Source organism: Schistocerca americana, chromosome 2 (genome assembly GCF_021461395.2).
Source record: "Schistocerca americana isolate TAMUIC-IGC-003095 chromosome 2, iqSchAmer2.1, whole genome shotgun sequence".
NCBI classification, from domain to species: domain Eukaryota; kingdom Metazoa; phylum Arthropoda; class Insecta; order Orthoptera; family Acrididae; genus Schistocerca; species Schistocerca americana.
The window spans coordinates 1,021,749,631-1,021,771,939 of NC_060120.1; the positions used below are offsets into that span (position 1 = coordinate 1,021,749,631).

Genomic DNA, 22,309 nt, shown 5'->3' on the forward strand with positions numbered 1-22,309 from the left:
AGAAAACCAGTCATTAACGTTATAATTGAAAACGTTACTGGTACATTTGTGTTTGATATATCTTAAAGGATAATACCCACTAAAAGAACAAGCTTCAACGTTTATTTTTTATATTTATTTTAGTTCTTTGATGTATTACAAACCATACAACAATGATTTCAAAAAGTTTAATTAACCTTCCAAAAAAAGTGTGAGGTGAGTTTTTCAGTAATTTGAAACGTAATCGGCTTTTGTATGAAAAAGTATGAAGGTTTTAGCATGCAGAGAAGTATTTTGGATTTAGGGCAATGCTAGTTGGTTTGTTTCCTGCCTATTTTACAACTGAATTGTCTCATCTTTTCCAAACATATCTTGGTTACCTATGCTGAATGCTGATTCATTATGAGATTCATTTGCAAAAAACGAGATTAAACCAAATAAAACTGGACTAAATTGTAATTACAGCAGTTGTATCTGTAGGAACAACATTAGCTGCGAAAACTTGTAGGAGATTGCAGCTTACTTCAATATGAATTTTCTTCTGCCTTTTCCCATTGACATATTTCTCATTGTGATCCAGAATCACTGAATTCTTTCTCTTGAGCTTCCAATATTCCTTGCTCACTCAACAAATATGAGACATTCGCAACAGAATTACAGTAAACTACAAAACCTAACGAGTACATGCAAGAAACTCACGACAGCACGAACACACATTGGCTCACTCAGTTGCGACCAAGAACAGCTCTTACTTCACTACTGTTTCCTTCAAAGTACGAGAAATTTTAGAAACTGGCAACAGAAGGCATCGTCTTATTTATTTTATTGATTTATTTATTTATTTGTGTTCCATAGATCCATATACAAAAGAATTGCATGGACATAGAACGAGTCACAATATAAATTAACACAGTAGCCTACTTTTATATGCTAACAAATGTAAATTGCAATTGGTGTATACGAAACAAAGTATGTTAATAGTTACAGGCTTAAGCATTTTCTGTGGTAAAACAGAGGTATAAAACGATAAAATAATAAATTACAATTTTCCATATTACGAAGTATACATTAGCAGGAATTTGGTAGTGCCAATTGCCTGAACACGAATTCCCATACTGGTGTAAGATGTATTAAGTTCCAAAGTGGTAATAGCAAATATTACAAGTAAATTAATTACATCTAAGTTACAATGCTACATTAAAGAACTGATTAAGGGAGTAAAACGCTTTTTCCAGAAGATATTCCTTCAATTATTCTTAAATTTTGGCATTTCACTGGTAAGATTTTTTATGTCAGACAGGAGTGCATTAAACACCTTTATGCTTTAGTAGTATCCTCCCTTTTGTATCAGACTCAAGTTTTTTCTGTCAACATGAAAGTCATGTTTTGTTCTTGTCTCATAGTCATGATAAGAAGTATTGGTTTTGTACATGTGTAGGTTCTTAGCTGAAAAGCACATAAGGGATAGGATATATTGTGAGGTCATTGTTAATATTTTGTGTGTTTTAAAAAGATTTCTGTGTGAATGATACCTGTTAACTCCACTTATAATTCGAATTGCTCTTTTCTGAGCTACAAATACTTTATTTGCCATTGGTTCGTTACCCCAGAATATTAAGCCATAGGATAAAAATGAATGGAAATAGCCAAAATAAGCAGCCTTAACAGCATCACTATTAGCAGTTGTTACTATAATATGAAGAGTGTAAGTTGCTGAACTAAGTCTTTTTCTCCAGTCCAAAATATGGCAAGACCAATTTAATTTATTGTCAATGTGGAGGCCTAAAAATTTTGTTGAATAAACTTGATGTATACCTTGATCATTACAGCTTGGACTTATGTCATCCTGAACTTTGTGAGACCCATGGAAATGTATGAACTGGTTTTCTTTTTAATTTAAAGTTAGGCCGTTGCACCTGAACCACTTAAGGAGGTCATGGAACACCAAGTTGGCAGATGATGCAATATCATTTTCAGATGTTTTTTTCAGTTACAAGGGATGTATCATCAGCGAAAACAGTGAATTTGATGGTAGCCTTAAAACAGTGAGGAAGGTCATTAATAAAAATAAGAAAGAGCAAAGGACCAAGCACCAAACCTTGCGGCACACCTAGACTAACTGTTCCCCAGTCAGATGAAGCTATTGAACCATCTTCATGGTTCAGCAATACCCTCTGCTTTCAGTCAGTCAGGTACGATCTGAGGCACATTCCCACTGTGTCAGTTAAACCATAATAGGCTGCTTTTGAAAGGAGGCTTTCACACAGTCAAAGGCTTTGGTTAAGTCGCAAAAAATACCAACTCAAGCCAATTTATTTTTCAGTGCTTCTAGAACATTATTAGTAAAGGAGAATATGGCATCATCAGTTGACAGGCCTGATTGCAAACCAAATTTGCATTGACTAAGAGCGTTGTGGAAATTCAGGTGTTCTACAATTCTCCTATGCATCAGTTTCTCGAGAACTTTGGGGAAACATGTTAAAAGGGATATAGGGCGGTAGTCTAGAAGTCTTTTCCCCTCCTTCAACATTGGTTTCATATTGGCATACTTCATTCTATCAGGAACAATACCTTGTCGAAGGAATTCATTATATATATGGCAAAGTATTATACCAATGGCATTATGACAATGTTTAAGTTCCTTAGTGGAGATATTATCAAAGCCAGATGACATTTTGGTTTGCATTTTAGTGACGATTCTTTTCGCTTCACTGACTGTAACTGGGGCTATGAGCATTTGATTAATTTTGCACAGACCAGATCCTTTCAGAAGGTCCATAGCCTCGTTGAGTGAACCTCTACAGCCAGTTTTCTCAGAAGCTGTTAGAAGGTACTCATTTAAGACTCTTGCAACTGCATTCGTTTCTTTAATTAAATTACAGCATTGTCTTATTTCTATGTTGGATACACTCTCCTCTTTTTTCCCCAGCTCCCTTTTGATGACATTCCAGATGGTTTTTATTTTGTTGTTAGAGTTATCTATTTCACTTTTAATGTGTAAGGTTTTGGAGCACTTTATAATTCTTTTTAGGATTTTACAATATAATCTGTAGTGTTCTTTTATTGCAGGATCTTCAGAACATCTTTGTGATATATATGACCATTTTTTGTTTTACATGAAATTTTTATCCCATTTGTAACCCAGGGTTTGATTTTGCAGTTCTGGGGGTTAATTTTAATAGTTTTCTTGTGAAATACTGCTTCAAAGAGGGGCATGAATTCATCTGTGAATAGGTTGAATTTAATATTAAAATTTCTTTTTTGTATATTGGGCTCCAGTCAGTCTGCTGCAAGAGCTGATTGAAATTTTCTTAAGTGTCCACATTGATTCTTCTGAAGGACGTAAAAGCTGTCAACGGACAGGTCGCAATACATCCGATAATTGTTCTCATGCGAAATGAATTCAGTTTTTGAGAAGTAGCTGACCCATGAGTCGAGAAAATAGCGGCACGAGCTATACTCGGGCGCGGTCTTCTGAATACAGCGCTGTGATCCTAGTTACGCTCGAGCTTCGTTGCCAAAGTGTAAAACGATTCTCAATTAAGAACATCCTCGATATAGGACTGTTACATCACACATTAAAGGGAAAATAATGATGCGAACGATAAAATGTGTTTGATTTATTTGTAGTGATAATATGTAATTAAGCAAGAGTGAAATGTATCGAAACACCACTATAAACATAACAAATGAATATATATTTTCTAAACACATTAAATAAATTATGCGGCTGGCTAAATAACTGGGCCGTTAGAGGCCAAATAATTAGAAATAAAAGAAAGGCCTGGCTTGTAGTGAACACCATATCATTCGGTATTGTCGAATACATGTTCGTTCTGTGAACACGGAGACTGTCCGTACAGTTCTAAGGATTGTACAGAGTGGGTGGGTGTAGATGGATTCCCATTATTTTGTTACACTTTTTCAGCATACAGCTGGAGGGGCGAAAGGAATGTGTCTCACGGGAATCAAATTTATGGTTTCACTTTTGAGTTTGCTGGTCGATACTTGATATTCGCCTTGTAGCACTGTAGCCAACACTGCGACAGAATCTGCTGAATTTCTGACCTCTGTTGCAGTATCGGCAACCTATGCTGTGGAAGGTGTAGGTTGGGTTGTCGGGGTACGAAACAGATTTGTTAATGGTGTTTGTTATTCGCATTTGCTTCTAGATAACATTATGTGTCATAACATTGCCTCATATTACCTCAATATAAAACGCAGCCCTCGTTTATGTTGTTCTAGAAACATACGAATCTGATCCATTTTGTGATATGCGTTTGTCTCATTTTCATAGGCCGAACTGAAAATGTTGCGATTGCCGGTTTCACGGGTTCTTGCCCTGCAGAGGCCACAGACGGCCTCTTGTATTAGAGGCACTGCTAATAAAGCTCCAGAAAAATTGGAAGTTTTTATAGATGATAAACGTGTGCTTGTGGATCCAGGAACAACTGTCCTTCAGGTCTGTATGTTCATTTCGTTTTTTAGACTACTTGTAGAACTTTCCTCAGAGCAAATCTCGTACTTCAAAAGTCTGTTTTTAAGTGATGGGACAGTTAAGTCCAATGAACACTGCCATTGAATGAATGGCAGTAGAGTTGCTCGTGAAATTAATTGTCTCCCTTGGTTTATGCCTGCGTATTTATTTTGTTGCAGTGTACGCCAATCATTCAGCAATTATGCCCACAAATCCTTTCGAAGTTGTCCATAAACTACTTGACTTGCCATAATACATATTTTATACACTCTTGGAAGTTTGTCATTCCTACCATAACTTAATTTTACTCCTACACAAAAAGGAAAAAAAAACATAACATTTTCACCAAATAATGGTTGTTGATAGAAGGTGTGTAAAATATTTTTTTCTGGATGTTTTTTATTCTGTAAAAGAGGTTCTTACATGGACCCTTTCCAGATGTTGAAGTTAAACCTAGATTAAAGTAAATGAAAATATAAATATGATGCATATGTCTATATGGGGTCAGCATGTAGCCATACATTACACCGTATATATTGTTACTGTGAACCAGTTGATATGTTACATGTTAAAGCTATGTATTGTAGGGATGATTCATGGAAAGTGGAAATAATCAGCTGTTTAAAAGAGTTAGCCAATTACTTTGTTTAAACAGCATCCATTGGCTTCTGAAGTCGTATTGAGTGCTGTGTATCAGCCCAGAAAAATACTGGCTACCAAATGTGAGTAGTCCCTCTTGTCATTGTTATGGTACTACCCAGACTGTGAACACTTGTGAACTGTAGGCTGTGCATGGAAAATGTGTGTTTACTAGGTCTCAGAAGGGTGAAAATAATGAATCACAGTCATAGTTATACTGAATAACAATGGAGAAAAGCTGTTTTGGAAGGTTTGTCAATCTGTGAAGTGTGCTAGGTTGTGTTCTGTGAGAAAGTCAGTTCTGTTATTTGGTTTTGAGTCTTGACTAATAACTCAGTTTTTTAATTTTCATGCTTAAGCAACACAGTGTGCACTTGCTACTAAGTCAAAGTATTCGTTTTTTCTCATGTTAATCTCCTTCCCTTCTTCAGTTGGCTGAATTTGGATGGATGATTGTTTACTTCAAGATTTGTGTCTTATAAGTTTGACATTTGTGTTGTAAATTTTTAGATTTTAGCCAGAAACGTGATACTGCACCGTGGACCGACAGACTGATATTTCCATGAACGAGGTACAGATCTAGAGACATGACAGGTGGATGATATCACTAACAACATGATAACATTAGGAAAACGAAAAGCAAAAATGTAATGGGACTTCTGTGGGATTAGGGGCTTTTGGGTGGCAATGTTCTTGTTATTAACACCATGAAAACTGTTTATAACTGAAAATAATATATTGGTGGCACTGGTAACAAACTAATCTGTAGCAGTGGCAATACAAAACTTAAAAAAAAAAGATTTAGTAGTGCCAGATGATATCCAATGTAACCTTTGCCGCACTGCTACACTACATGATATCCAATGTGTAGCTGCACTGCTACACTACATGTTAGTCTGGCATAAAATGATTCAAATGGGTTTGAGCACCATGGGACTTAACCTCTGAGGTCATCAGTCCCCTAGAACTTGGAACTACTTAAACCTAACTAATCTAAGGACATCACACACATCCATCATCCATGCCCGAGGCAGGATTTGAACCTGCGACCGTAGTTAGTCTGGCACTACAATTTTTTTTTTTACCGGTGCCACAAATAAAGTGCAGAGCAAAACAGGAATTATCATACGCGTTTGTCACCTCCATCTAGGACTACATAGGTGTAATATACCACATGAACCAGCCACAATAACTAAATGACGTATTGCTAATAACATGGGTGACATAATAGTTGTAGTATGGAAATAAGAATATAGTGTCACAGATTCAAAATAAATAATCTAGAAATATGTTTCTGGGAGCAAAAGTAGTGGTCGTTGGTACGTTATATCTTCCACAAGTATTTGATTTGGAAACAAAGAATATGGTAATCTAAAAATTACTACTGCACGTGTGTCTTGAAACTATGTGCAATACTCAATGTAAAGTGATATCTTGCAGTTGCAGTGTATTTGTGATAGGGATGCTACTGTGGAAAACACTTTGAAAATGGAGATTGATAATTCTGACTGTTATTCTGTTTTTTCTGTACGATCTAAACCTGCTACAAACTTCACAAAGAAGTTTTTATGAATTCATTCTGTACAGTGGAAAAGTACTTAGTCCTGCTGCAACACATTAATTACCCCAGGCTTTGGAGTACTATAGGCACAGTGCAACTAGGCTTTTTTGTGGGAGGAGAGGATTGTTCTAAGTTCAATGGCTTTGGCGTGTAAGGATTGTTGTCAACTGTAGCTAGGAAAAAATGCAGCATGTCATGGTAATATATCAGTGCAGTAAACATTGTGAATGCAATGTTGACACCATCATGGAATGCAGGAGGTGGCAGAGCATGTGCCCCTCTCTCCCGGACAGCCCATCCTGTATGCTAGGCGATGTTCGGATGCTTGCACTCCCAACATCCCTGCAAAATCTGCCGACCTATATTGTATGCATAATATGTTGATATGTTAATTTGAAAATATCAAATAATGTGCATAATTGCATTGTTATGTTCTTAATAACAGGCAGCAGCTATGGTTGGTGTAGAAATACCAAGGTTTTGCTACCATGAGCGATTGTCCGTTGCGGGAAACTGCAGAATGTGCTTGGTAGAAGTGGAGAAATCCCCAAAGGTATGGACATGCAGTTTATTCTTCTAATTATTGATATTTTTTTCCTTGTGAATGCTGTTGATCTGTCTACTTTTTTTAAATACTGCATTCTACAACTTTATCAGTAATAATACAATTATTTACGAGCATCAGTAATGATTTGTAAGCGGTATTGTGCCCATAAGAAAAGTAAGAAATACTGTTTGTGAAAGGACCCTTGTATTTGGCACTATATCAACTCTCCTTTTTTCCCCACTGCCTTCTGGTGTTGGTTAATATGAAAAGTACCACATTGACTGTGATTGAGATCCGTTTTAAACTATAGGTCTTCCTATAAATGATTAAGTCAGTCAGTTTATAGGTGAGAGGAAGGCAAAAGCATACCACCTCCAGTAGGAGCATACATAGTAAAGCATTGTAGGGGTTAAGCCAGCTGATGACAGCTTTACTTTGTGTTTTTAAGGATAAAGAGTATATCACATTTGTGGTGAAGGATGGTCTCAGATGAGAAACTTTAATCTAAGTATATTTATGAAGATAATGTATTTCTCAGCAGTTGTCATGCAGCAGCAGAAATAGTTTGTGTCTACATATACAACTACATACATACTTCACAAGCAATCATATGCTGTATGGCAGAGGGTACCCTGAACCACTACATGTAATTTTGTTTCCTGTTCCACTCGCAAACACAGCGAGTGAAAAATGACTGTCTATATGGCTCTGTACGAACACTAACTTTCCATATCTTTGTGGTACTTACATAAAATGTATGTCGGCAGCAGTAGAATCGTGCTACAGTCAGCTTCAAATGCTGGTGCTCTAAATTCTCTCAACAGTGTTCCTCAAACAGAATGTCGCCTTCCCTCCAGGGATTACCACTTGAGTTCTTGAAGCATCTCTGTAATACTTGGGTGTTTTTTGAATGTACAAGTAACAAATATAGTAGCCTGCCTTTGAATTTCTTTGATCTCTTCCATTAATTTGACATGGAGTGAAGTCAAAACACTCAAGCTGTACCCAAGAATGGGTTGTACTAGTGTCCTATATGCAGTCTCCTTTACCAGTGAGTCACACTGTCCATAGGATTCTTCCAGTAAAGTAAGAAGTCAAACATTCGCCTTCCTAACTACAATTCTTACATACTCGTAATATTTCATAACACATTGCTATGTTATGCGTTGGTATTTAATTGATGTGGCTGTGTCAAGCAGCACACTACTAATGCTGTATTCAAACATTATGGATTTGTTTTTCGTACCCATCTGCATTAACATATATTTTTCTACATTTAAAGCTAACAGCCATTCACCACTTTTTGGCAAGTTTGTGCTTGGCTACCACGGGCCCCCTCTTTGTAGCATCTCTTCTGTTTCCATGCTGGATATCTATCCTGCTATTCTCTATCCCCTTCCTTGTGCAACATGTCTTGGATATTTTTGAGACTGTTTTGTAAAGTTGTGGTAGCCCATTATTGGAGCAGTCCCTCGTCTGTTTTTTCCTTCTTTATTTAGTCTTCATCTTCTCCCCTTCCTCTACTTCGGTGTTTGAGGTCTCGTTTTGTTTCTTCTTCCTCCCTGTGCACTACGGAAGACCAGCCCAAGCTTTTGATATGCAACAGGTGATCGGGTAATGCGTAATTCCCAGCCGCGAGTTGACAAGTTGAGTTTGCATGTTCCCAGTGGCAGCTTGTAAGTATACATTCCAGGTGTTCACAAATTTTTAAATTCAGAGATACATGGGAGTGTGAGATTAGTAGAATCTGCTGTGTAACAGTTATGTGTATCAGCATATTTATACAACTTCAAATGCTGTCAATAATAATAATAATAATAATATGCAAAATCTGTCTGAAAAACAAGAAAAGTTTTGTGGAATTTTGTATTTTTATACGTAATTAAGTACAGTTTATGGCAAGAACGAAATAGTGTTTAAGCTTTTACTACTCTCTGTAGTTGCTACCAGTGTCAGTTGTAATGGCAACCATGCTGCCTCGTTCTGTATCTCAATGAGTGGGCCATGAAGCGAATCTTGGTGAAGGAAAAGTACCCTGCTCTATTATTGGCAAATTTTTGGCTAGTCAAAAACCTGCATTTTCTATCTGGCACCTTTAGTACCATTCTTGCTGTGCCTTGCCAGGGCCACACAGGCTTGCGATCTCCAATTCAGTTCTGCAGTTATTAAATTGCCCAGTGTCGTGGTAGCACCCCCGTTTCCTTCTCCTACAGCTGCACAACAAGCCATCAAATCGTTGCCCCCAGCAGTGAAATCACTTGCCACAAACCAGCAGGCCGGAAAGGACAAAAGGAACACTCTTGCGAAGACTTTTTATGTCCCTCCAGCCAACAAATATTTGAGTCTTCATCTAACAACTGTAAAGGCTTTAAAAAATCAAACAAAAGGAGACTATCTTCTCCTTCCATGCTCGAAGATCCTCTTCAGTAATGTTGCTGTGTGATCCCGTCAAATGGTTGACCTACATTTTGTTGGTGTGCATCACCTAATGTTTCTTTGCCCTAGAATCTGTAGGCCAAGCCAGGGTGAATGCTGACACATCCATAGATTTTGTGGAACAAGATCCTCCAGCCTCTGCACCCTGTAGCAGTGATTCTTCGAAGGCTAACAATCAGCATCCACTGTAGAGACTGCCCTTTGTTTGTTCCCTCCTCCCCATTCCCTGATATGACACTTCTCCAATGGAAAATTAGTAGCATTAGATCCAAAAAGGAAGGATTGCGGCTGCTCTTGGAATTGCAGCATCCAGTTGTTTTCTGTCTTCAAGAAACGAAATTGCATCCTCATGACTGCTTTGACCTCGTTTCCCTCCAGTCCACTTTGATCATCTGCCTGAGAACAACACTCCGTCTCATGGGCGAGTCGTGCTGCTCATTCGGGGTGACATCTGTAGCCAAACCATCTCCTTGAAAACCCAGCGGCAAGCTGTTTGTCTGTATTTTCCTTCCTCCTTTCACCTTTTGTCTTTGTAACATCTACATCCCTTTGTCTTTCGAAGTCACTAGGACAGATTTACTCCAGCGTATCGGTCAGTTCCCTCACCCCTTTTTGCTCCTTGACAACTTTAATACCAGAACAAGTTTCAACTTTAATACCAGTTGTCCCCTTTGGAGCTCTTTGAGAACATGGCTGAGACGTTCCCTCTTGGCTGACCTCTGAATCAACTCAACCTCATCTGTCTTAACCCTGGAACATCCATGTTCCTTTCAAACTCCATGCACACCTGTTCCCATTTGAACTTCTTGTTCTGCACTGCCCAGCTTGCCAGTTGTCTTGAGTGGTCTGTTCTCTCTGACATGTACTTGGGCGACCATTTCCCTGTGATATTTGTTTGCTGACATGTACCCCATCGGCACCCCTATTGGTAGCTTTCTAAAACAAATGGAAGCTTTCCTCCTCCCTGGTGACTTTTGATGAGCAACAGTTCCCCAGTTGTGATGACCAGGTAGAGTATCTTAGAAACATTATTCTTACTGACGCAGAATGTTCCATACCTCACATCTCATCTTTACTGCACCTTGTCACAATCCCCTGGTGGACTGAAGCATGCTGCGATGCAATTAATGTGCAGAGATGTTCTCTCTGCATTTTTAACTACCATCGTAGGATGGTGAATTTTTTCAATATAAACAATTGCATGCAGTGTCTTCCCATTTTTCGGGATAGCAAAAAAGCTAGCTGGATTTCCTTTACTTGTTGGTTTAACAGTCCCACTCCCCCTTTCATTGTGTGGGGCAATCTGCATCGGCTCCCTGGGACTGAGGTTAATTCCCCAATTTCCAGCCTGACTGTAGCAGATGATGTCATTGTGGACACTATTGCTGTCTCCATCACCTTGGGCCACTTTTTTGCGGAGATTTTGAGCTCCACCTACTATCACCCTGCCCTTCTCCCTTGGAAATGAGCGGAGAAAGTGCGGGTGATGTCCTCCTCCTCTCAGAATCATAAATGCTACAATGCCACCTTAACTGTGAGGGAGCTTGACCATGCTCTCACCTCATCCTGATCTTCCGACTCAGGGCCAGACAATGTTTGTGTTCAGATGTTGCAGCACCTTTCTCTTGCAGGCAAGCATTTTCTCCTTCATATGTACAATTTTATTTAGTCAGATGGCACGTTTCCCAGATGCTGGTGTGAAGCCTCTGTTGTACCCGTACCCAAACCCGGTAAGGACAAACAGCTTCTTTCTCACTGCCACCCTGTTTCTCTCTCCAGATGTGTCTGCAAGGTGATGGAACGCATGATTTATGGCCGGCTAATATGGTGGCTCGAGTCATGCAATCTACTAACCACTGCATAATGTGGATTTCGTGTGCCACTCTGCAGTTGACCAGGTCTTCACTTTGTCAACCTATGTCATGAACAGTTTCCAGCAGAAATACCAAACTGTGGCCATGTTTTTTGATTTGAAGAAAGCCTACGACACCTGCTGAGGGACTGGTATCCTCCGTACTCTATACACGTAGGACTTCTTAGACCAGCTGCCCCATTTCTTTCAGGAATTTTTAAAAGAGCATACATAAGGTTTTGGCCTTGTCAGATATCTTTATCCATGAGAACTTATCCTGTTATGGACTATCTCTTGCCAGGAATCTCCAGCTCCCTTTTGATCGACGACTTTGCAATCTGTTGAAGTTCTCAGTGGAATTGTATCCTCGAGTGGCATCTTCAGCTACATCTGAATTGTCTGGAGAACCAACAATGGCTTTTGCTTTTCCACTGACAAAACCGCTTGTACTAATTCCTGGCAGCGCAATGGGTTTCTTCCACCATCTTTACATTTTGGGCCTGGTGTTGTTCCATTCGCTGAAACTATGGAATACCTGGGTCTCATGCTTGATGGGAGACTTTCTTGGTCCTACCATGTGTCTCACCTGGCTGCATGCTGTACCCGGTACCTCAGTGTCCTACGTGGTATCTTCTGTGCAGCAGATCGGACCGCTCTCCTCCATTTATACTGATCCCGTGTCTGTTCGAAACTATACTATCAGTGTTTTGTTTAGTCCTCTGCACATCCATCCATATTTTACCATCTTAACACAATCTGCCATCATGGAATATGTTTGGCCGCTGGCGATTTTACACTAGCCTGTTTACGAGTCTCTGTGCAGAAGCTGCTGAATTACCACTATGATACTGGCATGGTGTCCTCCTCAGTAGATGTGCATGCTGTTTGTCTGTCATGCCTGGCCACCTGTATGGTGCCCCCTTTTTCAATGACTCCATTGACTGCCATAATGGGGTGCACCCTTCTTCTGTTACCTCCCAGAGTTTGCTTTCATCTGCTGCTCCGGCAGCTTAATTTCACATTACTTGCCATGTTCCTGTTGGGGGTGAACCCTTCACCACCTTGGCTTCGAGCGGCTGCCCATGTTTATCTTGACCTTCACTCATTTCTCAAGGACGCTAATCAGGTTTAGACTATGGTGTAGGTTTCTTAGTCGTCAGTGTACACAAAGGTGCTATCGCTAAGACCAACCACGGTGTCAGATGTGCCTTCGTCATTGGCACCAGCCATTTCTGGTATCGGCTTCCTGAGCACTGCTCAGTATTTACAGCAGAGCTCTTCACCCTCTATCAGCCCCCCTGCGGGTTCGGGGGTAAGAATAGGCCCGCGGTATTCCTGCCTGTCGTAAGAGGCGACTAAAAGGAGTCTCAAATGTTTTGGCCTTAATGTGATGGTCCCCCTTGGGGTTTGACCTCCATTTTTCAAAATTCTACAGAAGTACGAGCCTTTTGGGGAAGGACACCTTACATGGTGTACCACTGGTCCTAAGTGCACTAAGACCTTGGCACTCAGCATTGCACCGGCGTTATCACCATACCCATTATTCCTCAAATTGGGCCTAAACGCCTGATGGGTTGTCCAAGTTACGCCCATAGTGCATCTCCATCTGCACCAGCGATCATGATGGACTTTCCATGGCACCAGAAATCCAGCACGGCAGCCAGCCCGTTGTGGTGGGGTCGTCATGTACCCTCTAGGTTGTAGCCCCCTGACAACACAGGGATCGTACTGCCGATACCTGAGCTGCACCCTCCCCACGTTGGCCAAGGAGTAGATGCCCGTCTCCTTGGGGCATCAGGACTCCCGGCAATGGTCATCCTGCCAGGTGGCCCTTGCTGCGGCTGGGTGGCGCCCGTGGGGAGAGCCCCTGGTCGGAGTGGGTGGTATCGGGGCGGACGTTTCGCACATGAAACGTCAACACGTATCAGGTCGCTCTGCGGCCGAGTCTTCCAAAAGAAAAGGTACCGTTTCTAGTTCTGGTTCTCCTGCCCTTTCCCCCTTGGCCACTCCATGGGAGGAGGGACAGGCCCGCCGGCTTGGGGCGAAGTACTTCCCCCGCTATTTGGTCTGTTCTCGAACAGATGGGGGGACGTTCGCCACCTCCAAGCCCATGTTCTTTGTTCAGCACATTGAGGACGTCTTCGGGGAAATCGAGGCTCTCAGCAAGATGCGATCAGGGTCCGTTCTTATCAAGACCACCTCTGCCACACAATCGGCGGCACTCCAGGCGTGCGACCGCCTGGGGGACATCCCAGTCTCCATTGTCCCACATCTGGCACTAAATAGGACGCAGGGGGTTATTTTTCATCGTGACCTCCTGCTACAATCTGATGAGGAGCTCAGGGCCAACCTGGAGCGCCGCGGCGTGCATTTCGTCCGGCGAGTCCAGCGCGGCCCCAAAGACCGTCGCATCGACACCGGGGCCTTTATCCTCGCCTTCGAGGGGGACGTTCTCCCGGAGAAGGTAAAGGTGATGTGCTACCGGTGCGACGTGCGACCTTACGTCCCGCCTCCTATGCGCTGTTTTAGGTGTTTGCGCTTTGGGCACATGTCGTCCTGGTGTGAGGCTGAGCCCCTTTGTGGCGACTGTGGACGTCCTCTTCGTGAGGAACATACTTGCACCCCACCACCTCGGTGCCCTAATTGTCCTGGCGTCCACTCGCCTAGATCCCCAGACTGCCCCGCCTATCAGAAGGAGAAAAAGATACAAGAAATCAAAACCTTGGATCGGCTCTCTTATTCTGAGGCCAGGAAGAAGTATGACCGCCTTCATCCCGTGTCACTGGCCACTTCGTTTGCCTCAGTTGTGTCCACTCCTTCCGCTGTATCCTCACCTCTATCCTGTCCCCCCTCCGCCTCCTCTGCCCATCAGGGGGCTCTGCCTCCGCCTCCCAAATCCCTCCCTTCCAACTCCTCCTCCCCCGCGGCCCCCACCCCCCCTGCCCCAGGGGCCACCCTTCCTCCTCCTCCTCCTCCTCCTCGCCCCATGCCACCTGAGAAGCGATCCTCTTCTCAGGCGTCCATCGGGGAAACGTTCCGGACCCCAGCTTCCGAGGTCCGGCGTTCCAAAACGGACCCCGCGCGTGAGGACCTTCTTCGGGTCCAGCCCACCATCCCTGTGCCTCCTCGGCCTTCCAAGAAGGCCTCCAAGAAGAAGTCTCTATCCCCCTCTCCACCCCGGCGCGTTTCATCTGACGCTTCATCCGTGAGTCGCTGCTCCCGGCCGTCCTCAGTTTCGCCGGGACGCTCTGCTGCCAGGCGTTCCGCCGGCCTTTTGTCGGCAAATGATGCGGCCCCTCCTACACAATCAGGGACAGCGGCCGCAGCTGGCGACGAGTCGATGGAACCGGATCCGCCTGCCGTCAGTTGTAGCGTTGTTGCCTCGCAACCTGGCCCTCCGCGGCCATCGAGGTGACCAGCTCTTCCCCGTCTCGTTCCCCCAACTTTTTGACTAGCAATGGCGTTGTTTCATTGGAACATAAGAGGTATTCGATCTAATCGGGAGGAATTACAACTGCTCCTCCGCCTGCACTGTCCGCTCGTCCTTTGTCTCCAGGAAACCAAGTTGCGCCCGACTGACCGTATTGCCTTTTCCCACTATACCTCGGAGCGGTATGACCTCGCCCCTGTGGACGGTATCCCAGCTCATGGTGGGGTCATGTTGCTCGTTCGGGACAATGTCTATTACCATCCCATCCCATTGACCACCCCACTCCAAGCAATAGCTATCCGCATTACTCTTTCTGCTTTTACTTTTTCAGTTTGTACCGTCTACACTCCACCGTCATCTGCTGTTAGTCGGGCTGACATGATGCACCTGATCGATCAGCTTCCCCCGCCGTTCTTATTGTTTGGCGACTTCAATGCCCATCATCCCCTTTGGGGCTCTCCTGCATCCTGTCAAAGAGGCTCACTCTTGGCGGATGTCTTCAACCATCTCAATCTTGTCTGCCTCAATACCGGCGCCCCGACTTTCCTCTCGGACTCTACTCATACCTACTCCCACTTGGACCTCTCGATCTGTTCTACCACTCTTGCCCGTCGGTTCGAGTGGTATGTCCTTTCTGACACCTATTCGAGCGACCACTTCCCCTGTGTCGTTCGTCTCCTGCACCACACCCCGTCCCCACGTCCTTCGCGCTGGAACATACTGAAAGCTGACTGGGGACTTTACTCCTCCCTGGCGACCTTTCCGGACCACGATTTTTCCAGTTGTGACAGTCAGGTCGAATACCTCACGGCTGTTATTATCCATGCTGCCGAACGTTCCATACCTTGTACTACTTCTTCTTCACGTCGCGTTTCCGTCCCCTGGTGGAACGAGGCTTGTAGGGACGCTATCCGTGCTCGACGACGTGCTTTACGCACATTTCGCCGCCATCCTACGTTGGCGAATTGTATTGAATACAAACGACTCCGAGCGCAATGCCGTAGAGTCATCAAAGACAGCAAAAAAGCTTGCTGGGCCTCTTTCACGAGCTCCTTTAACAGTTTTACTCCCTCTTCCGTTGTTTGGGGTAGCCTGCGCCGGCTGTCGGGCATTCAGGCCCACTCCTCAGTACCTGGCCTGACCTCAGGTAATGAGGTCCTTGTTGATCCTGTGGCTGTCTCCAACGCCTTTGGCCGCTTTTTCGCGGAGGTTTCAAGCTCCGCCCATTACCATCCTGCCTTCCTTCCCAGGAAAGAGGCAGACGAGGCTCGGCGACCTTCCTTCCACTCGCTGAATCTGGAAACCTACAATGCCCCCTTTACTATGCGGGAACTCGAACGTGCGCTTGCACTGTCCCGGTCCTCTGCTCCGGGGCCAGATGCCATTCACGTTCAGATGCTGGCACACCTTTCTCCGGCGGGCAAAAGCTTCCTTCTTCGTACCTACAATCGCGTCTGGACCGAAGGTCAGGTCCCCATGCGTTGGCGTGACGCCGTTGTTGTTCCTATACCCAAACCCGGGAAGGATAGACACCTTCCTTCTAGTTACCGCCCCATTTCTCTTACAAGCTGTGTCTGTAAGGTGATGGAGCGCATGGTTAATGCTCGGTTAGTTTGGATTCTTGAATCTCGACGACTACTTACTAATGTTCAATGCGGCTTTCGTCGCCGCCGCTCCGCTGTTGACCACCTTGTGACCTTGTCGACATTCATCATGAACAACTTTTTGCGAAGGCGCCAAACGGTAGCCGTGTTCTTCGACTTGGAGAAGGCTTATGATACCTGTTGGAGAGGAGGTATCCTCCGCACTATGCACAAGTGGGGCCTACGCGGTCGTCTGCCCCTTTTTATTGATTCCTTTTTAACGGATCGAAAGTTTAGGGTACGTGTGGGTTCCGTATTGTCCGACGTCTTCCTCCAGGAGAACGGAGTGCCTCAGGGCTCCGTCTTGAGCGTAGCCCTTTTTGCCATCGCGATCAATCCAATTATGGATTGCATTCCACCTAATGTCTCAGGCTCTCTCTTTGTCGATGACTTCGCGATCTACTGCAGTGCCCAGAGAACATGCCTCCTGGAGCGCTGCCTCCAGCGTTGTCTAGACAGCCTCTACTCATGGAGCGTGGCAAATGGCTTCCGGTTCTCTGAAGAGAAGACGGTTTGTATCAACTTTTGGCGATATAAAGCGTTCCTTCCGCCATCCTTACATCTCGGTCCCGTTGTTCTCCCATTCGTGGACACAACTAAGTTTGACCGAGCGGGGTGGCGCAGTGGTTAGACACTGGACTCGCATTCGGGAGGACGACGGTTCAATCCCGCGTCCGGCCATCCTGATTTAGGTTTTCCGTGATTTCCCTAAATCACTCCAGGCAAATGCCGGGATGGTTCCTCTGAAAGGGCACGGCCGACTTCCTTCCCAATCCTTCCCTAATCCGATGAGACCGATGACCACGCTGTCTGGTCTCCTTCCCCAAACCAACCAACCAACCAACCACAACTAAGTTTCTAGGGCTCACGTTGGACCGGAAACTGTGTTGGTCTCCACATGTCTCTTATTTGGCGGCCCGTTGTACACGTTCCCTTAATGTCCTCAGAGTTCTTAGCGGTTCATCTTGGGGAGCGGATCGCACTGTCCTGCTTCGCTTGTATCGGTCCATAGTCCGATCGAAGCTGGATTATGGGAGCTTCATCTACTCGTCCGCTCGGCCATCCCTCTTACGCCGGCTCAACTCCATCCACCATCGGGGGGATACGTCTTGCGACCGGAGCCTTCTACACTAGTCCTGTCGAGAGTCTTTACGCTGAAGCTGCCGAGTTACCATTGACCTACCGGCGCGACATTTGCTGTGTCGGTATGCCTGCCGGCTGTTGTCTATGCCCGAACACCCCTCTTACAAGTCCTTCTTCGCCGATTCTCTCGACCGTCAGTACGGGTTGTATGTGTCTGCCCTGCTGCCCCCCCGGAGTCCGCTTCCGTCGCCTGCTTCGACAATTGGATTTTGCCCTCCCTACCACCTTCAGAGAGGGTGAGAGCCCGACACCACCTTGGCTCCAGGCTCCGGTTCGTATTTATCTCGACCTCAGCTCCCTCCCGAAGGAGGGTACTCCGGCTGCAGTATATTGCTCACGGTTTGTCGAACTTCGTGCTCGACTTGCTGGTCACACCTTTATTTACACCGATGGCTCCAAAACTGACGATGGCGTCGGCTGTGCCTTTGTCGTCGGGACCGCCACCTTTAAATACCGGCTCCTTGACCAATGTTCCAGCTTTACGGCCGAGCTTTTTGCTCTCCATCAGGCCATTCAGTATGCCCGCCGCCACCGCCACTCATCGTATGTACTCTGCACTGACTCACTCAGTGCTCTTCAGAGCATCCCTTGATTCAACGAATACAGCAGTCCCTCCATTCTTTCGCTGATAATGGCGGTTCTGTCAGCTTTCTGTGGGTCCCCGGACATGTAGGAGTGCCTGGGAATGAGGCTGCGGATGCTGCAGCCAAGGCTGCAGTCCTCCAGCCTCGGCCAGCCTCCCATTGTGTCCCGTCATCTGACGTTTGTGGGGATGTATGTAAGAGGCTTGTGTCCTTGTGGTGGGATGCTTGGTCATCCCTCCAAGGAAACAAGCTCCAGGCAGTAAAACCGCTCCCAACTGCTTGGACAACTTCCTCCCGACCATCTCGGCGCGAGGAGGTCCTTCTGACCAGGTTGCGGATTGGGCATTGCCGGTTTAGCCACCGCTACCTGCTCTCTGGTGACCCAGCCCCGCAGTGCCCTTGTGGTCAGGCATTAACGGTGCGCCATGTTTTATTGTCGTGTCCCCGTTTTAGTCAATTTCGTGTTGTCCTGTCCCTGCCATCTACCTTACCGGATGTTTTAGCTGATGACGCTCGAGCAGCTGCTCGTCTTCTGCGTTTTATAACTTTAACTGGCTTGACCAAAGACATTTAACCTTTTTACTTATTTCATCTGCATCTTTGTCAGGTCCTTTTGATGACCCCCCATCCCCTTGAGTTTTAGCAGGTTCCTTGTGCTCTAACACCAGTGACTGGGCGCTAATGACCTCAGCAGTTGAGCGCCCTTAAACCCTACCAAAAAAAAAAAAAAAAAAAAACCCTCTATCAGGCCACCCAGAACATATGGTGACACAGCCTTTTTAATTGTGTCATGTGCTCTGATTCTCTCAGTGGGCTTTAGAGCCTATGTGTACTGCACACAGCCCATCACATAGTGCAACGGGTCCCAGAAGGCTCCCACTTGCTTGCTATTGAGGGAGACACTGTGATGTTCACGTGTGTTCCTAGTCACTTTGGTTCTTCTGGAAGTGAGGCTTCCTTTTGAAGATCTCCATGTTGCTATATGTCAGCTGATGGTGTCACTTTGGCATCGCCACTGGTCTTCTCTTCATGAGAAAAAGCTCCGGGGAATTAAACCTCTCCCAACTGCTTGGCCAACCTCCTCCCCTTTATCTTCCAGTGTATGTTTGCCTCCTGAGTTATAGCCATCCTAATGAACGACACATGGGCTGTCAACAGTGTTTTACTTTTTATCCATCATTGCAATATGGCAGACATTTAATACTTGGTTCGGAACCTCTGCTGCTGTCTCTATGGCTTATTTTGTGCGCCTTTCTCCAAGGGGAAGTCCTTGTTTTTAGCTCTTTCCTTCCGTCAATTGGGGTTAACATGCAGTAGCTTTTAACTTCTTTTGGTTATTGGTGTTCTAAGTTTATGACATGGATGCTTATGACTTCGGTTGTTTTTGTGCCATAAAAAGAATCTAGAAATTTCGTCTAAGTCATCTTGTATCGTCCTACAGACATTCCGTGATGTCACCTTCCCATATATCACAGCATCTTCAGCAAACAGCTGCAGATTACTTCTCGACCTGTCCACCAGATCACTTATTTAAGAAAATAACAATGGGCCTATCACGCTTTTCTGGGGAACTCTTGATGATACTGTTGTCTCCAATGAGCACTCACTGTCAAGGACAACATCTGCATACTGTTAAGAAATCTTTGAGCCATTCTCATACCTGGAAACCTATTCTGTATGCTCATACATTTGTTAACAGGTTGCAGAGTGGCATTGTGTTAAGTGCTTTTTGGAAATCTAGGAATATGGACTCTGCTTGTTGCCCTTTGTCCATAGTTCAGCAGGAATTGCGTGAGCAAAGGGCAAGCAGAATTTCACATGAGTGATGCTTTCTAAAGCCACATGCTGATTTGTGGACAGAAGATTTTCTTAATTTTAGATAACATTACTGGGAAGCAGTAATCTGTCAGTTAAGTAAAATTAGTAAAAGACAATGTCATTCGCACAGTCCTTTGTTAAAAATCTCTAGTAGTAAGCCGTCTTCAGATAATGCACCATCTGGCAGATGATGATGATGATGATGATGCTTGGAACAGCTGTGTGATTCCAGTCACTAAGCTGCAGTTTTGATAGAATTGACTGAGAGGATATCTTGGGAAAAATTCACAAAAGAAGAAGAGAATTTTAAGGATGACAAGATGATGATATACTACACATTAGACAACAGAAGGAAGCAGAAAGAAAGTATTTCTGGAAGAAGTAGGTTTGAAAATATGGAAAAAATACTTTCGAAATATGTGTGAAGGACAGAATGGAACAAATAAATTGAATGAAGTAGATGGAGATGAAAGAAATAACATGATTATGGAAGAAATAGAAAGAGAAGATTTGCAGATGTTGGATGTGGAGGTAGCTGTGTTAGAAATGAAAAATGACAAAGCTCCTGGAGCAGATATCACAGTGGGAATGTTCAAATTCATAGGACATTTTGGAAGTCAGTGGCTGCATAGAATAATGAGGATAGTATGGACATATGGAGAGATTCCTGATAATTGGACAGACCTAAATATTTTACTTATCTTTCAGAAGGGTAACAAGGCAATCTTTGAGAACTACAAAGGATCTGCATTATTGTGCCATTCATGAAGATTTATGAAAAGATAATCTTACAGAAAACTAGAAACAAGACGGATCCTTAATTATGAGAACAATAACAAGGATTTTGACGTGGAAGATCAACTGTAGATGTCATATTTGTAGCTAGGCAAGTAGTAGAAAGGAATTGGGTAATTTGATAAGACATTGTAGTTGTGTTCATAGAGATAAAAATGGCTTAAAACATTGTTACAAGGGAAGAGATATAATAAGGTCTGAATAGATTAGTATGAAAATGAATAAACATCCTCTTGGAACTGCTGATGTTTGTAAGCAGTAATGATCCTGTAATACAGCTTTGTGGTAATCCTGAAATTATCTTTACTTCTTTCAATTTCAGCCTGTTAGGTATGTCTTTTTGGCACTCTATTTGCAAGAATGTCCTGAATGTAATTCAAAATCTGTTCTGAATTGCGGTAAGGGTATGTTTTGTTTATTAAATGACAATATGGAACTATAAGGGGCGTTCAAAAAGAAATGAGGCGGAGGCATAATTATAGAAACTAGTAGCTGTGTGTTAGAAGTATTGACCCTGGCTGTTGAAACACTTGTCCCACTATGACACAAGGTGGTGAATGGCTGTCTCATAAAATTCCCGGGGCTGCGATGTTAACCAGTTTCGCACGTACAGCTGGACATTGTCTGCCCCTCCCAGAGCCTTTTTAAGGGGACCAAAAATTGCATAATCACAGGGAGAGAGGTCTGGACTGTATGGAGGGTGGACGAGAACCTCCCATTTAAATTTCTGGAGGACTGCCGCGACTGTGTTGGTCATATGAGGCTTTCCATTGTCATGGAGCAGAATGACTCCGTGGGTGAGATCACCTGGTCGTTTTGATTTGATCGCTTGGCGAAGGGTGGTCAAGGTTTGCGAGTAATGCTGGGCATTCGCTGTTGTCCCATGCTGCAGGAAGTGAATCAGAAGGGGGCCATCTTGGTCAAAGAAGAATGTCAGCATAGGCACAAATAATTTACCTCAAACGGTGATGTCCAACTGTAGATGTGGAATTGGTTAACTTCGCAGCCCCGGGAATTTTATGAGACAGTTATTCGTCACCTTGTGTTACAGCGGGACAAGTGTCTCAACAGCCAGGGTGAATGCTTCTAACATACAGGTACTGCTTTCTGTAATTATGCTTCCAGCTCGTTTCTTTTTGAACATCCCTTATATATTGGAATACCTCCCAAAAGTCCAGAAACACAGCATTAATGTGAGCGCAGCAAATTGTATGTCAAGACTGTTTGTGTAATCCATGCTGATTGTTACAGAGATTTTTCATTCTCAAAAAAATTTAATGATTGAACATAACACGTGGTCCATAATACCACATTAGAGTGGAGTCAGTGATGTAAGTCTATAATTATGAGGGTAAATAAACGTAGGGGTTGGCACCTCAGCGCAGATTGTAGCACTTAGTCATAA

The 22,309-nt window shown here is 44.0% G+C and overlaps 1 protein-coding gene across 1 annotated transcript in view; it reads left to right on the plus strand.

Moving 5' to 3' along the window:
- Nucleotides 1-3,969: 3,969 nt before the first annotated feature.
- LOC124596395 (NADH-ubiquinone oxidoreductase 75 kDa subunit, mitochondrial) overlaps nucleotides 3,970-22,309 on the plus strand; it is a 95,689-nt gene continuing 77,349 nt past the window's right edge. The window contains exons 1-3 of the mRNA XM_047135520.1: nucleotides 3,970-4,102; nucleotides 4,277-4,441; nucleotides 7,102-7,209. Coding sequence (XP_046991476.1) covers nucleotides 4,289-4,441; nucleotides 7,102-7,209 — 261 coding nt within the window. The 5' untranslated portion in view covers nucleotides 3,970-4,102; nucleotides 4,277-4,288. The remainder of the gene's footprint in view (nucleotides 4,103-4,276; nucleotides 4,442-7,101; nucleotides 7,210-22,309) is intronic.